General features: G+C 42.1%; 1 protein-coding gene across 1 annotated transcript in view; it reads left to right on the forward strand.

Moving 5' to 3' along the window:
- Positions 1-18397, forward strand: part of LOC140206233 (testicular spindle-associated protein SHCBP1L-like) — a 128828-nt gene that overhangs the window by 44862 nt on the left and 65569 nt on the right. Inside the window, exons 3-5 of the mRNA XM_072274551.1 lie at positions 1187-1401; positions 1484-1570; positions 4136-4354. Of these exons, the coding sequence (XP_072130652.1) occupies positions 1187-1401; positions 1484-1570; positions 4136-4354 (521 nt within the window). The remainder of the gene's footprint in view (positions 1-1186; positions 1402-1483; positions 1571-4135; positions 4355-18397) is intronic.

Raw genomic sequence — 18397 nt, forward strand, 5'->3', positions numbered from 1 at the left:
AGGACCTATGTAAACAGAAATAATGACTCAGGAGGACTTAATTACAATATGGGCAATAGAAAATTGGATGAGTTTAGGTTTACACATGATGGGAAGTTGTCTACCAAAAAGTTAGGATAATACAATTGGTGCTTCTGAGGCTCTAACAGTCAGGGTCAACCATCAGTGTTGCATCCTAACTGTCAAGATATGCAAGCCTGGGTGATACAAGCTGTTGACTATGTAGCAAGCTCCCCTTCTCCACATATCTGATGACCCAAAGGAAAGACAGAGACCAGTACAGTTTGGCACCAGCAGTTTCGCAGGAGTTGCCATTCAGTGTTGGAACTCAATGTAAGACTGCCTTAGGGATGCCAGCTCCCTATTTTTCCCTTGGGGTTTACTTCCAAGGCAACGGAGGTTTGAGTTTAGAATTTTCATTTTCCGAGATGAGCTTCAAACCATAGCTGATGAGCCCCATCTACCAGAAGCAACTGGTTTTAAGGCACCAGTGACCCATCCTTGCCCCTTCTTCTGTCAGTAAAAATGGTTCCACTGGTCTTAGCAGCTAAGCAACATGTGAAGGCCATGAGCTGGACTTGGTTGTCAGAGGTTATTTGAGGTGCATGGCATTGAGACATTTCATAGGTAGTGGGAGCTTGTCCCCATTCCCAAACCCCCACCACCCCTTGGCTGTAACAACCTTAAGGAACCTTAGTACAATTGGAAAGTCACAATAACATGGATGAAGAATTCATCTATGGGGTAAACATAAGCTTATAACCTCCCAGCTGCTTTAATACAATTTCAGTATATTTTATCATGGAGGCTGAATTAAATGAATGAGAAAGCCTATGACATACTCATGCTTCTTTACATTGCAATCTTCTTGCAATCTGCTTTTTGTTCCATTTTCTTACCTTTCATAGCTTGGTCCTTACTGTCAAGTTTTGAAATCCTTAGAATTACTTGCATACCCTGGTTATAAAGTTAAAGGATGCAGTAAATGAAGGCTTTATGTACAGGTGGGTAATACAGAATATATTCACACAAAATTAAATAACATTGAACAGATAATGCCTTAAATATTTTTACTATATAGTATGAAGGTAATCTCTTTACATATAGAGCATACACTTCTTAATAAATATTGAATGTCAATATTTTAGGCAATCTAACATTTTATGTTACATGTAATGCTTTATAGGCTATATGCAAGCCACAACAGAGCCAAAGTTCTCGTCTTCGAGCTACAGTATCAGTTATAGAACCATATTCGTCTAATGTTGCCAATTTAACAAGAGAACTTGTTGAGGAAGTTTTGGATGAGTTAGACCACTGTGTTCCATTGCTGGAAATATATCCAATAGATGGTCAAGATTCTGCTGTGTGCAGCATTGCTGAAGCTCTGGAAAATGTTAGGTAAATAATAATGTTCTACATTAGTATTGCATTATTGTTTGTGGATTGTTATTTCAATGACTTTTGTCAATAACTTTTTCAGATTCTTTTATGATTTTCTCTGGAGAGACTGGGATGATGAGGAAGGCTGTGAAAATTACACTGCACTGATAGAGGAACGTATACATTTGTAAGTCAATTCCATAAAATTGTTTCCAACAATAACAACTAAATGCCAATAGAAAATAAAGAGATGAGTAAAATTCAACATGGTCATTGGTGTCTGTGATTAAGAGAAGAGTGAAAATTCAACATGGTACTTACTGTCTCTATCTAAAAATGAACTGAGAAATAAAGCTGATTTTAAATAATCTATAAATCCAAATCAAGGATACTGGATATGATTAGGCATGGAGAATTCAAATCAGATGCCATTTTCCTTGCTAACACTAATTCTGCCTTGGAATATATTAATCTACAGAGGCTTGGAGTTAACTTCGAAACACCTTCAAATTAGATTTGATGCAAAAAACTGCAGATGCTGGAAATCTGAAACAAACAGAATGTACAGAAACAAATCAAATAAATAGAGTATTTCCAGCTCTTGTTTCATACTAGACATTACTTTTGAGTGATAATGAGAACTGATATGCACAAGGAGTTGGTAATATTGTAGAAAATAGTAAAACAGCAAGATATTGATTGTAGCCCTCAGCATAAGGTAATAAATCATTCACCTCTCCAAGCTATGAACTTCAAAGAGCTATAGAAGATGCAGTCAATGGTAGCTATGACAAATATACCAGGATTGTAAAAATGTATTATACTCAAACTGTTGATATGAAGCTATTGGAGAAACATAAATTATGAGAACAGTTCTTCTGGACTATTTCAACTGGTTGTGCATTAATTAAGAATGCTTCCTGTTTTTTTTTTATCCTTCACTGTCACTCTGCAGACATCCTTCCTGCTAGGATTCCTCTACTATAGTGATAAAATTGAGTGAAGTACAGCTGATCCAAATAGCTTTTTTCAGGGTTGTAGAGTAGGGGCCCACTCTCAAACTGTTGAAATCTTTAATAAAGGTTCCACATTTGCTATTTTTTTGGAAATCTTCATCTCTTACATTGTCAAAGAAAATTTGGATGAATTTTGGTTCATCCAAAATTCCTGTTGGAGAACCAGAATCTCCTTTTTCCTCCATTTGTAGCCTAATAGGCCCTACTTTTTCCCTGATTACCTTTTTCTCCTTTAAGTACTTAAAATGCTTTTGGATTTTATAAGTATTGATTTTGCCCCCAAAGCTATATGTACCATTTTTGCTCTCCTTGTACCTTATAGAAGTTCCACTATACTTGCTGTACTCCTGAGCTTATAATCTATGACTCTCTTCTGTGGGTCTTTTCTTTCCTTTGATTCTCATTATCTGCTGATTTAAAAATTTTTTTTATCCTTTGTCCAACCCTCAATATCTCATGATATTCCTGGCATTTGTTGGCCTTAACTTCACCTTTGCAAGAACACATTTGCCCTGAACTACTCCTATTTCATCTCTAAATTATTCATTCTGGTCACAAGTAGACTTTTCCTTCAAGTCGCAGCTTTCAGCCATAATTTGCCAATATGTAAGTTTGGAAAATCCTAGTTCAAAAATAGTAGCCAACAATATAAAAACTCAGTGTAGCGTGGTGTTACAATATATTCTGGTGCAGATTTATTTCCTTAATTACAGTTATGCTGATTTCAAAGTTCAAAATAAATTTATTATCAAAGTACACACACACACACACACACACACACACATATATAGATCATTTTATATATATATATATATATATATACAACCCTGAGAGTCTTTTTTTTTGCAGGCATACAGTACTGTGCAAAGGTCTAAGGCACACATATAGCTAGGGTTCCTAAGGCTTTTGCACAGTACTGCATTTATTAATGTGGAACAGAGAGCGAATTTCTAAATCTGGCAGGAGCAAAGGATTTTGGTAATGGTGAGGGTGAATCACTGTGGGAGAGGTGTGGGACAGGTGACAGAGAGGGAGTGCTGGGGCAGGGGTTGGCATGGGTGTAGTCCCAGCCCACAGACACCAGGCAATCTCATTTGATTCCAAATGTTTAGCTTATTGATCATTACAGCATGTCTCTCTAGTGCTTCCCTCTCCCTCCCTTCTCACTTCTTTTCCCAACCATGAATCCCCTCTCCTTGCCCCTTTCCTAATCTCAGTCCACAATAGAGACCCATACCAGAATAAGATTTATCGTCACTCACATATTGTATAACATGAAGTTTGTTTTTCTTTTGCAGCAGCAGCACAATGCAGTACGTAAAATTAGCTAAGATTTGCCAAAATTGCCAAAGACTTTTGCAAGTACTGTACTCAGTAAATCAAAGAAACAAAATAAAATCAAAATTAAGTTCCAATTTATTTAACTTTATTTAAAAATAAAGTAACTGCATCATATATTTCAGAAGTTCACAGTTGGTACTGGTATAAAATCTATTGGAATTCCAATTCAAAAAATATTTATTCATAAAAATTCTGCCAGAAGATAGTACTGTGCAAAAGTCTTGGGCACATATATAGAACTAGGGTGCCCAAGACTTTTACACAGTGCTGTAAGGAATAACTAATTGTAGGTGACTGTAAGTAGACAGCATATTTTACCAATCTGCTGCTTTGTTGTTGTGATATAGTAAATTGTTTGCTGTTTATATTCACATTGATCTTTTAACCATTTTTAGATTTTATGATATTCAAGACGGTACAATACCAGGTCCTGTAGGGCAACGTTTTAAAAGAACTCTGGAAAAATATAGAAACAAACGTGCAGAGCTGATTGAGTACCAGAGCAATATAAGAGAAGATCCAACAGCAGCTCAAGCAGTGGAATGTTGGAAAAAATACTATGAAATCTTAATGATTTGTGGATTATTAAAAATCTGGGAAGATTTGCGTCTTAGGTAATGACATCAAGTTCAAATTTCAATACTACCAATTAATACTAACTTGTAAAATGCTTAAAATTTTCTTTGTGCTTTATTACCCCATTTTACACATCACTGTTCCCCTTCGAGCAACTGTCTACACAGTTGTTATAATGGTACATGAATTACTTTTGATAAAATATTTGGTACCTATTTGAACAAAAAGGAATGTCACGGGGTTTGTTGAGTTGAGTACTTGAATAAGGAATCCATTGTGGAGAAGTGTACTTAATCAGATTTGACCAATTGAATGTGTATTTTTGAGGTGACAGTTTGAACTCCTTTTTCAGATTTTTTTGCAAAGTTATTCTTGGCCTTCTGTTTTTTCTTTCATTTCAGAGCTGTGCAAGGTTTTGTGAAACTGCATCCTATGCTAACTGAGAAGCTATTTTTTGATTACATAATGGCAACTTGAAATTTTTGTTTAATTTCTTGACTAACCTAGAGGTGATTATTACCATCACTGATTTTTGTTATTAGCTTTGGTTTTAATAGTCAGAGTAAAATAAAACTTGATGCTCAATTTTTCTGAAGATGTTTGTTTTACTTTATGTTAATTCTTCTGTTTCTGCAAATAGCCTTCCAGATTCAAAAGGACTATTTTATTCTTATTGTTGTCCTCTAAGTGATAAACTGATAATAGTCATAAAATGTCATCAGTTTGTTCTTTTATTAGCATATTCTGACTTTGTTTACATGGTTCATAAATTTCAAAGCAAATCTTTATATATTTGGGATTATGATCCTTGGAAATTCAAGACAACTACAAGTATCAGTAAAAACCTAGCATATGCCTAAGTTTTATTTACTGGTTACTTGCATCTCAACTTTGTGAGTTAATAGGACAACAAAAAGAATAAAATAGTCCTTTTAAATCTGGAAGATTATTTGCAGAAACGAAAGAATTAACATAAAGTAAAACAAGATCCAAGATTTGTGGGAGAGCAGTACCATCAAGGTCATTGCAGTCTTAAAGCTATGAATCTAGATTAATTTTGGTCTACCTTAGGAGAAATTAATAATATCAGTCATTCTTAAATTGATACTTCAAATAAATGAGTAATATATACTTCATTTCCAAGGTTTTCTGGAAGTGGAGAGTCAAGAGTCATGATTACTTACAGCTTGAAGAACTTCCCACCATTTAAAGGTGTTGCTGACTGAATATAAGTAGCCATGTAACCTCCTAAAAACAATTGATAATTGGGAATCACACAGTGAAAATTCACTTCATGAGTAGCAAGTATTTTAGTCATATAGTATGCAATTATTGTCTGACGTAAGTATGCCTGCTTTTCCAGAAGTTACCATTATATTTAAATTTCAACTATGTGTTGTATGTTTGTGGTCTGTTGTTTCCTTCAATGATGTAACCTGTGCGGGAGGAGTTTTATAGTGAAAAAGTCATGGCACTGGGGCAGTTCCATCCTCTCTGCCTCAAAAATTTTGGTCCAGTGGTACGAAAAATCGTCATGAATGCAGTGGATAGGCACGATGCCTACTGTGCCTTGTCATGCCCATTGCTCTCCACAAAGCGTTGTAGCACCGCCTTCTTGGCTATTAGATCTTGTAGTTCAGTGGTCCACAACCACCAGGCCACGGACTGGTACCAGGCCGCAGAGCATGTTCTACCAGGCCATGAGGAAAGGATATGGGGGCGGTATGAAATGATATGCGTCAGCTGCACCTTTTCTCATTTCCTGTCACGTCCACTGTTGAACTTGAATGCTCGTGAGGTCATCAGTCGGTCATTAACCTACAACTACTTGATGAGTGAAAAACAAACGTTGCTTGAGAGCTTCTTTGGAAGAGGTGGTAGGGGAAAAAGGCCTAACGATGATGATAACACAGAGACAGTTGAGGCCGAGACTGCAAAACAAAAAGAAAGCTTCCTTCAACAGAAAATACGACAAGTTGTACATAAAATATGGCTTTAATGCAACCGGTGACTCACACGCTTCAAGCCCCCTGTGTGTGATATGTGGAGACAAGCTGTCTAATGAGGCAATGAAGCTCTCAACTCTGCTTCGGCACCTTGAGTCCAAGCACCCTGCACTTAAAGACAAACCCGTTGAGTTTTTTGAGCGAAAAAAACGTGAGCAAGCGGGACAGAAGCAAGTGCTGAGAGCCACCACCTCCACAAATGCTGCTGCTCTTAGAGCATCGTACTTAGTGGCTAGCCATATTGCTAAGGCTAAGAAGCCTTTCACTGTTGGTGAAGAATTGATTCTGCTTGCTGCCAAGGACATGTGCCGTGAACTGTTGGGAGAAGCCGCAGCTAACAAGATGGCACGGGTTTCTCTTTCAGCTACCACAGTTTCAAGGAGAATCGATGACATAGCAGAGGACATTGAAGCACAGCTGTTGGAACGGCTTAACGAGTCACCACGGTATGCTATCCAGGTCGACAAGTCTACTGGTGTCGACAACAAGGCAATACTGTTGGTTTATGTGCGATATATATTTCAAGACGACGTGCACGAGGATATGTTGTGTGCACTGCCGCACCCAACTAACACAACTGGGGCACAACTATTCAAGTCTTTGAATGACTACATGTCAAGCAAACTGGACTGGTCATTCTGTGTTGGAATATGCACAGACAGGGCTGCAGCTATAACTGGACGGCTTTCTGGTTTCACTACCCGAGTCAAAGAGGTTGCTCCTGAATGCCAGTCTACACACTGTGTCATACACAGGGAAATGCTGGCTAGCCGAAAAATGTCACCTGATCTTAACGGCATATTGAGTGACGTTGTTGAAGTTATCAATCACATCAAAGCAAAAGCCCTTAACTCACCTCAGTTTGAGCAACTTTGTGAGGAAATGGATGTAGGGTACAAATGCCTTCTCTTACACACTAAAATGAGGTAGCTATCAACGGGGAGAGCCCTGGCCAGGGTTTTTGAGTTAAGAGAGCCACTAAGGAAATTTCTTTCAGGAAAAAAGTCACCACTGGCAGTGCACTTCAGTGACGAGGAGTGAATAGCAAAACTCGCTTATCTGTGTGACATCTTCAACCTGCTCAATGAACTCAATTTGTCACTTCAGGGGAGAATGACAACTGTCTTCAAGTTGGCAGATAAAGTGTCTGCTTTCAAAGCCAAACTGGAACTGCGGGGACGGCAGGTGGACAGGGGCATATTTGACATGTTCCCAACATTAGCTGGGATTTTGGGAGAGACTGAGGCTACACAGTCCTTCTCACAGCTGGTGCGCGATCACCTATCTTTGCTGTCGACAGAATTCGAGCGTTACTTCCCAACAGGAAATGACCCAAGACGTGCAAGAGAATGGGCCCATGACCCATTTGTGAATGTCCCTGGTGAATCATCCATGTCAGCGCGGGAAGAAGATCAACTCCCTGAGCTTGCAAATGATGGTGGGCTGAAAAGTATGTTTGACGTAACATCTCTGCCGGCATTCTGGATCAAAGTCAAGGCTGAATATCTTGAGATAGCCATGAAAGCACTGAAAACGTTGCTTCCATTTCCAACATCATATCGCTGTGAAGCAGAGTTTTCTGCAATGAATGCAATGAAAACTAAATTGTGGAATAGACTGGACATAAGGAACCCCCTTCAAGTATCACTGTCTCCCATCATCCCTCGATGGGACTGTCTTGTTGCAGGGAAACAAGCACAGGGCTCCCAGTGATTCAGCGATACTGGTGTGTTGCAATGATTTTGTATGTTCATACGAGGAAAATATGCGCTGTGTGGTTAATATTAAATTCATTAGATAAACCCTTTTAGAAACAAAATTGAGTGTATTAGCCACTTACAAGTGACTTATAGTTGACTTATCACCTATATTCCGGTTGTGATTAATAACCACCCCCCCCCCCAGCCAGTCCGCAAGAATATTGTCAAAATTAAACCTATCCACGGTGCAAAAAAGGTTAGTGACCCCTGTTGTAGTTGATCTCATCTGTCCAGTCCGCTGGAACTAGCTTCACATGCTGGTGTAGGCACATTCCTATCTCACCAGGGTTGGAGGTTCCCAGCTACCCTCACTTGGTTTAGCCCACCTGTCAAAGTGGTGTACATGCACACATTTACTTGGAGCCACAGGTGAGAGCTGGGTGGCAGGTGGGAACCAAAGGTGAATGAGCTGTCCCTGGGCGGTGCATGACAAGCCCGCCACCAGATGCACTATCCCTCCCTGGAAACCCCATACACCCCAATGTGTTGATTGTACACATTCTCACTATTTGTAATTGAACAGTAAGCCAAAGTGCAGCTGCTTGAACATGCAATTATACCTTATACCTTATACCTCAATGGGCATCAGAATTTTTCAGTTTATTTCACCGGAATCATCTATGGATGATGAGTCCAAATTTTCCTTACTGTAGATTCTAGAAGCTGTTACAAATTCCAAATTCATGAGAAATTTCTTTTTTCAATTTGTGAATCTTTCCATTGCAGAGTTCAATGAATGCTTGTTTGCTGACTATATTTATAACTAAGAGCTCTAGATTTTTAAACTTTAAGATTATTGAAGCAGGAACACTACTTAGTACAATAAGCTTTAAACTAGATTTGCAGGGGGGTTGGAGCCGAAGTGAAGAGGCAGAGGATGGAGTAGTTGTCGCACAAGTAGAGACAGCTTGTAGGGAGTTGGTGAGGAAGGATAGGCAGTTGATAGAGCAAAGATACACTCAGCCTGATAGTTTGAGACGTGTCTATTTCATGAAAGGAGTATCATAACCAAGGCGGATGAATACGTGGAACTATGATGTTTGGCCATTACAGAGACTTGGATCTGTCAGGGGCAGGAATGGCTGCTGAGTGTGCCAGGCTCTAGATGTTTCAAAAACAACAGAGAGGGAGACAAAAGAGGTGGGGGTGTAGCATTGCTTATTAGGGATAGTGTCATAACTACAGAAAAGGAGGAAGTCATGGAGGGATTATCTACTGAGTCAGTGTGGGTGGAAATCAGAAACAAGGGGGGCAATAACTCTATGGAGTGTTTTATAGACCCTCCAATAGTTACTGGGATATCGAGGAGAAGATTGTGGAACGGTGCAATATCAATAGGGTTGGTGTGATGGGAGATTTTAACTTTCCTAATATTGACTGGCATCTCCTTAGAGCAAGTGGTTTAGATGGGGTGGAGTTTGTTAGGTGTGTACAAGAAGGTTTCCTGACACAATATATAGATAAGCCAACTAGAGGAAAGGCTGTACTTGATCTGGTATTGGGAAATGTACCTGGTGAGGTGTCATATCTCTCAGTGGGAAAGCATTTTAGAGGTGGTGATCACAACTCGATCTCCTTTACCATAGTGCAGGAAAGGGATAGGGGCAGACAACTTGGGAAAACATTTAATCGGGGTATGGGGAAATACTAGGCAGGAACTTGGGAGCAGATGTTCTCAGGGAAATGCACAGAAGAAATGTGGCAAATGTTCAGGGAATATTTGCATAGCGTGCTGCATAGGTGTGTTCCATTGAGGCAGGGAAAGATTAGTAGGGTAAAAGAACCATGGTGTACAAAGGATGAGGAAAATCTAGTTAAGAAAAGAAAAGCTTACGAAAGGTTCAAGAAACTAGCTACTGACAAGAGTTCTAGAAAATTACAAGGTTGCCAGGAAGGAGCTTAAGAATGAAATTAGTAGAGCTAGAAGGGGCCAAGAGAAGGCCTTAGCGAGCAGGGTTAAGGAAAACCCAAAGGCATTTAACGAGTATGTGAAGAGCAAGATGATAAGCAGTATTAGAATAGGACCAATCAGGTGTGATAGTGGAAATACGTGCATGGAGTCTGAGGAGGTAGTGGAAGTACTTAGTGAATACTTTGCTTCAGTATTCACCAGGGAAAAGGACCTCACCAATGGTGGGGATGACTTACAGCGGACTGAAACGCTTGAGCATATAGACATTAGGAAAGAGGATATGCTAGAGCTTTTAAAAAGCATTAAGTTAGGTAAGTTGCCAGGGCCAGACGAGATGCACCCCAGGCTACTGTGGGAAGTGAAGGAGGAGATTGCTGAGCCGCTGGCGATGATCTTTGCATCATCAACAGGGATAGGAGAAGTACCAGAGGATTGGAGGGTTGCAAATGTTGTTTCCTTGTTCAAGAAAGGAAGTAGAGATAACTCAAGAAATTATAGACCAGTGAGACTTACTTCAGTGGTGGGCAAGTTGTTGAAGATCCTGAGAGGCGGGATTTATGAGCATTTGGAGAGGCATAATCTGATTAGTGATAGTTAGCATGGCTTTGTCTAGGGCAGGTTGTGCCTTCCAAGCCTGATTGAATTCTTTGAGGATTTAACAAAACAGATTGACCAAGGTAGAGCAGTAGATGTAGTGTATATGGATTTCAGTAAGGTATTTGATAAGGTTCCCCATTCAAGGCTCATTCAGAAAGTAAGGAGGCATGGGATCCAAGGAGACCTTGCTTTGTGGATCCAGAACTAGCTTGCCCACAGAAGTCAAAGGGTAGTTGTAGATGGTTCATATTCTACATGGAGGTCGGTGACCAGTGGTGTTCTGCAGAAATCTGTTCTTGGACACCCTCACCTTCGTGATTTTTTTATAAATGACCTGGATGAAGAAGTAGAAGAGTGGGTTAATAAGTTTGCTGATGACACAAAAGTTGGGGGTGTTGTGGATAGTCTGGAGGGTTGTCAGAGGTTATAGCACAACATCGATAGGATGCAGAACTGGGCTGAGAAGTGGCAGATGGAGTTCAACCCAGATGAGTGTGAAGTGGTTCATTTTGATAAATCAAATTTGAAGGCAGAATATAGTATTAATGGTAAGACTTTTGGCAGTGTGGAGGAGAGAGATATTGGGATTTGTGTCCATAGGACACGCAAAGCTGCTGCGCAGGTTGACTGTTGTTAAGAAAGCGTATGGTGTGTTGGCATTCATCAACCAGGGGATTGAGTTCAAGAGCCGTGAGGTAATAGTACAGCTATATTAGACCTTGGTCAGACCTCACTTGAAGTATTGTGTTCAGTTCTGATCACTTCACTACAGGAAAGATGTGGATTCAGTAGAGAGAGTGCAGAGGAGATTTACGAGGATGTTGCCTGGATTGGAGAGTGTGCCTTATGAGAATAGGTTACTGAACTTGGCCTTTTCTCCTTGGAGTGACGGAAGATGAGAGGTGACCTGATGGAGGTGTATAAGATGATGAGAGGCATTGATCGTGTAGATAGCCTAAGGCTTTTTTCCCAGGCTGAAATGGCTAACAAGACGGGGCATGGTTTTAAGGTGCTTGGATGTAGGTGCAGAGGGGATGTCGGGGTAAGTTTTTCATACAGAGAGTAGTGGGTGCATGGAATGCACTGCCGGTAACAGTTGTGGAGGCAGATACAATAAGGTCTTTTAAGAGTCTCTTAGATGGTACATGGAGCTCAGAAAAATAGAGGGCTATGTGGTAGGGCAGGGAACCTCAATAGGCAGACTGCAGGCCAGGTTTGGACCACGAGAACCAAATGTCTGGACCGCGCTGACTCATTGGCACTTACATGAACACACCTGTCACAACATGTAAATAAAGTGCGCGCTGCTCTAATTTATCTTAACCTCATCCCACACCGTACACTTGACCTATGCCCCCCCCATAGAGTGCGTGATGCCAAGTTGATTAAAACGTGTGCAATTGATATAGTTGGCAAAGTTTTAAGTCATGATGAGAAAACCAAAAAAACGGTTGTGGAGCTATTAAAGACGGCGCCATTGTCAGCTAACACAACAAGAACAACGGAAGTTTTAGTGGAGGAGTGTTTTTCCAATCTGTTCACCGATTTGGAGAAAGCAGAAGCCATATCACTAGCCATAGACTCGTCCTGTGACTGAACCGATATGGAAGAGCTATCTGTGTTTGCAAGATTTTTTGATGGGAAGAGCTTTCGGGAAGAGATACTTTGTTTGATTCCTCTGCCTGGGCGCACAACTGGGGAAATAATTTTTAACAAACTGACACAGTTCTTTGAGAAGAATGGCTTGGATGTGAGCAAAATTGTGTCCGTTTTCACCAATGGGGCTCCATCAATGGTGGGACAACACAAGGGCTTGGTAAGCAGGTTTGCCACTGTTAACCCAACACTCTTGGCATTTCATTGGTGACTTCAACCAGGTTATCATGGCTAGAACACTGCCCAACTTCACGCAGTATGTGAGCTGTACAACCACGGGGGAGAGGACTCTGGATTTGATGTACGCTAACGTTAAGGATGCATACAGCTCCTCTCCCCTCCCCCCACTGGGAAGGTCAGATCACAACCTGGTGCATCTAAAACCCTGTTACGTGCCTCTGGTGAAGAGTAAACCTGCAACCTCAAGGGCAGTGAGAAAATGGTCGGAGGAGGCTTATGAGGCACTCCAGGGTTGCTTTGAGGTGACAGACTGGCAGGCATTCTGTGAGCCACATGGAGAGGATATTGATGGGCTCACAGAGTGCATCACTGATTACATCAACTTCTGTGTGGACTGCAATGTTCCGACAAGAACTGTCCTTTGTTATTCAAATAACAAGCCATGGGTGACAAAGGACATTAAGGACATCCTGAACACTAAAAAGAGGGTGTTTAGAGATGGAAATAGTGAAGAGCTGAGGGCAAAACAGAGTGACCTGAAAGCCAGGATCAGGGAGGCTAAAGACAGCTACAGGAGGAATCTTGAGTGGAAACTCCAGCAGAACAACATGAGAGTGGTCTGGAGGGGGATGAGGACCATCACTGGGTTCCGGCAAACTAGCAACAGAGGAGTGGAAGGCAGTGTGGACAGGGCCAATGAACCTAACCTGTTCTTTAACAGATTTGACAGCGTGGCCCCTACCCATCCCACACATGAGCCATCTGTTGTCGGCCCCCAACCAACACATATTCCACTCTCCCCTCCTACCCTTCCTCACAGTCCCCCACCCTGCTCTCATGACTATACCCCTTCTCCACATGAAACCACCACAGTGGGCTTCACAGCTCTACAGGTGAGAAGACAGTTGAAACGTCTCAACCCAAGCAAGGCTGCAGGACCGGATGATGTCAGTACCAGGGTGCTGAAAGCCTGTTCCCCTCAGCTATGTGGAGTACTTCGCCATGTATTTAACCTGAGCCTGAGGCTCCGGAGGGTTCCTGTATTGTGGAAGACATCCTGCCTCGTCCCTGTGCCCCAGCGGCCTCAATGACTACAGACCGGTGACATTGACCTCCCACATCATGGAAGACCCTGGAGAGACTCGTTCTGGAGCTGCTCCGGCCTATAGTCAGGCCACACTTAGATCCCCTCCAGTTTGCCAACCAGCCCCGACTAGGAGTTGAGGATGCCATCGTCTTCCTGCTGAACCGTGTCTACACCCACCTGGACAAGCCAGCGAGCACTGTGAGAGTCATGTTTTTTGACTTCTCCAGTGCGTTCAACACCATCCACCCTGCTCTGCTGAGGGAGAAGCTGACAGCGGTGCAGGTGGATGCTTCCATGGTATCATGGATTCTTGATTACCTGACTGGCAGACCACGGTACGTGTGCTTGCAACACTGTGTGTCCAACAGAGTGATCAGCAGCACTGGGGCTCCACAGGGGACCGTGTTGTCTCCCTTTCTCTTCACCATTTACACCTCGGACTTCAACTACTGCACAGAGTCTTGTCATCTTCAGAAGTTTTCGGATGACTCTGCCATAGTTGGATGCATCAGCAAGGGAGATGTGGCTGAGTATAGGACTACGGTAGGAAACTTTGTCACATGGTGTGAGCAGAATTATCTGCAGCTTAATGTGAAAAAGACTAAGGAGCCGGTGGTAGACCTGAGGAGAGTTAAGGTACCGGTGACCCCTGTTTCCATCCAGGGGGTCAGGGTGGACATGGTGGAGGATTACAAATACCTGGGGATACGAATTGACAATAAACTGGACTGGTCAAAGAACACTGAGGCTGTCTACAAGAAGGGTCAGAGCCGTCTCTATTTCCTGAGGAGACTGAGGTCCTTTAACATCTGCCGGACGATGCTGAGGATGTTTTACGAGTCTGTGGTGGGCCAGTGCTATCATGTTTGCTGTTGTGTGCTGGGGCAGCAGGCTGAGAGTAGCAGACACCAACAGAATCAACAAACTCATTCGTAAGGCCAGTGATGTTGTGGGGATGGAACTGGACTCTCTCACAGTGGTGTCTGAAAAGAGGATGCTGTCTAAGTTGCATGCCATCTGGGTCAATGTCTCTCATCCACTACATAATGTACTGGGTGGGCACAGGAGTACATTCAGCCAGAGACTCATTCCACCGAGATGCAACACTGAGCATCATAGGAAGTCATTCCTGCCTGTGGCCATCAAACTTTACAACTCCTCCCTTGGAGGATCGGACATCCTGAGCCAATAGGCTGGTCCTAGAATTATTTCATAATTTACATATTACTATTTAACTATTTATGGTTCTATTACTATTTATTATTTATGGAGCAACTGTAACGAAAACCAATTTCCCCCGGGATTAATAAAGTATGACTATGACTATTCACAAATCAGTGTTGTGCACTAAACTGTGTGGGGAAATGAAAGAGGCGATGGATACTGTGATGAGACTGGTAAATTTCATTTATGAGAGTTCTAGTATGCAACATCGCCTTTTCAGAGCACTGCTGGAGGAAATGTCAGCGGAACACAAAGATCTTTTGCTGCATAATAATGTTTGCTGGCTGAGCAAAGGCCGTGTGTTGGAGAGGGTGTGTGACCTGCGCGATGAGCTTGTGTCATTTTTATCCAGCCTGCAGAGCCAAAAAGCCCAAGGATTTAAGAGGTTTTTAAATGACAAGGTGATGGCACACATTCTTTTTTTGTGTGACATCATGTCTCATCTAAATCAACTTAATTTGCAATTACAAGACAACAACCACACTGTTGCGGACACGTACGAGGTGATTGAAGCTTTCCGGTCAAAGCTGAACCTTTTGGAGAGAAATATTCACGAGAGAAAGTTGCACTTTCCACGTCTGCGGGAGCATTGCGAGAAGAACGAGATGCGGGAGAATCCAATGATGAAGGATTTCGTGACGAGACTGGCAGAAAACTTCATGCAATGATTTGAAAGCTCCCCTGAACTCTCAGGTGACATCCTCCTCTTCCTGAGACAGCCGTTCTCCATTTCAGCTGATGGCCAGTGGACTGCAGAGGCCAAAAGGCTGGTGCCTTCCATAGATGAGGCAACTCTTCAGATGGAGTTCTTGGAAATGGGAACACTGATTTGCTCAAAGCACAACACAAGGACATTGGGGTGAGTGACATTTGGATCAACGTGGTTCCCCAAGCTCAATTCAAAAACACGAGAGCTATTGCAATGTCCTACTCACACTGTTCCCCTCCACGTACATATGTGAGTCATTGTTTTCTTCAATGAACTCTATCAAGAACCAGGACAGAAACAGACTATCCAATGCACATCTTGGCCAGTGCCTCAGGATTGCCACAGCAGAATACAGGCCCAATATCAGAAGGATTGCTTCATCTTGTCACTGTCACTTCTCTCACTGATTGGTGAGTGAATCAATTTATTTTTCTCCATTTGTCAATCTTATTGTGGTATAATAATATTACAACAGCAATAATACTGATAATTTCATTTATAGCTACACTTCATACTTCAAATGCTACATAGCTTAATTAAAAAGAACAAATAGATTAAATGAGAGAACAGAAACAGTGGAAAAGGCAGTACTATTAAAACTGTATGTGGAAGAGAAGTGGTGAAGACTACCATGCTTACTGTACTGTGTGTGTGTGTGTGTGTGTGTGTGTGCGTGTGTCCCAGATGAGTTCTCAATGTGACAGCTAACAGTTGTGATAGCTAGAGTCATAATTAAATGGTTGGTTTTGGGCTTATTTTGTTTAAGGTGCATTTTTTTTCTTGTGTGACCCATAACACAGGCTTTGAGAATCCCAGGCCTAAATTACTACTACTACTACTACTACTGCTAATGGTAAAAGCAGCAACAACAACATCTTCCCATAAAACAACTTACTGGTGCAATGAAAAAAAACCCTGGATGTTTTGGCCCTTGGCTTGGCATGCTTGACATAATTTGGCCCTTGTGGAAAACTAATTGGGGAACCCTGTGGTAGGGTAATTCTGGGCAGTTTCTAGAGTAGGATACATGGTCAGTACAACATGGTGGGCTGAAGGGCCTGTAATGTGCTAAAGATTTCTCTATTCTATGTAATCTAAGTAGAATGTATTGTGGTTTTCCCTTTAGCCCAAATGAATAATTACAGGTGTCCCCCGCTTTTCGAACGTTCGCTTTACGAAACCTTGCTGCTACAAAAGACCTACATTAGTTACTTGTTTTCCCTAACAGAAGGTGTTTTCACTGTTACGAAAAAAGGCAGCACATGGAAAAAGCAGTGCACGAAGAAAGTAACATGCGATAAAAAGCAGCGCGCGCGTGCCCCAAGCAGCCGCTCTCCCCCGGATTCGGAATGACATTCTCGCCGGCCTTGCTTAAACACGTGCCTGTGAGCAGCCGTTAGAAAGATGAGTTCTAAGGTATTGGAAAAGCCTAAAAGAGCTCGTAAGGGTGTTACACTTAGTGTAAAACTAGACATAATTAAGCGTTTCGATCGTGGTGAACGAAGCAAGGACAAAGTTAGTTTGGCTTGTGAAAGCTGACGAAGATGATGTTGAAGAGGTTTTGGCATCCCATGACCAAGAACTGATAGATGAAGAGCTGATGCAATTGGAAGAGGAAAGGATAACAATCAAAACCGAATGCAGTAGTGAAAGTGAAGTCCTCCAGGAACTGAACGTGAAGCAACTGTGTGAGATTTTCGCTGCAATGATAAAGTACAACTTTAATTTTGAACGGGTATGTCGATTTAGGGCATATTTGCAAGATGGTTTGAGTGCTTACAAAGAACTGTATGATAGAAAAATGCGCGAGGCTAAGCAGTCAAGCATGCTGTCGCTTTTCAAGCCTTCCACATCAGCCACAGCAGACGACGAACCTCGACTTTCGACATCGAGGCAGGCAGTTATAGAAGAAGATAACCTGCCTGCCTTGATTGACGATGAGATGACACCCCCGTGTCCCACCACCCCAGTGGTCCCAACGCCCGGGCCGCGTACAGATACCGATTCGCGGAGAATGCAGCGGTAGCCGGGAGGCATCCAGCACATCTTTAAGAAAAAAGCCGAAATAAGCTAAGCCTGGCACATAAATGTCGGCCCAGATCAGAGGCGATTGCTAATTTATTTCGGCTTTTTTCTTAAAGATGTGCTGGGTGCGTCCCGGCCACTGCTGGACCACTGCATTCTCCACGGATCGGTATCAGTTCGCTGCCCGGAGGGGTGGGGACCACTGCACCACCCCAGCCTCCGACGACTCAGCCTAACACACCATCATCAGTGTGCTCGACGCTGTCTTCCCGATTCCCGTAAGTGATATTACACTCTACATACATTATTTCTACTTTATATGGGCTGTGTATTTTTATGTGTTATTTGGTATGATTTGGCAGCTTCATAGCTTAAAGGTTACTGGAGAACGCTTGCGCCATGTTTCTGCCAAGAGCGCTTGCGTGAGATTTTCGCTATGGAGAACAGTGCAGGCAATCATTGTAGAGAAGTATTTCTAATTTATATAGGCTGTGTATTTATCTTATCATATTCCTGCTTTTACTATATGTTACTGTTATTTTAGGTTTTATGTGTTATTTGGCATGAGTTGGTAGGTTATTTTTGGGTCTGTGAACGCTCACAAATTTTTCCATATTAAATAAATAGTAATTGCTTCTTCGCTTTACGACATTCCGGCTTACGAACAGTTTCATAGGAACGCTGTACCTTCGGGTGGCGGGGGAAACCTGTATATAGAGGGAAAATAATGATGCCAATGTAAAAATTAAGTCATGTAGACCTACACAGTAAACAAAAATATGAAGGAAATTGATACTTAAACACAAGAAATTCTGCAGGTGTTGGAAATCTAACGCAACAGGCACAAAATGCTGGAGGAACTCAGCATGCCAGGCAGCATCTATGGAAATGAATAAACAGTCAACGTTTTGTGCCAAGACCCTTC

Source organism: Mobula birostris, chromosome 12 (assembly GCF_030028105.1).
Source record: "Mobula birostris isolate sMobBir1 chromosome 12, sMobBir1.hap1, whole genome shotgun sequence".
NCBI lineage: Eukaryota > Metazoa > Chordata > Chondrichthyes > Myliobatiformes > Myliobatidae > Mobula > Mobula birostris.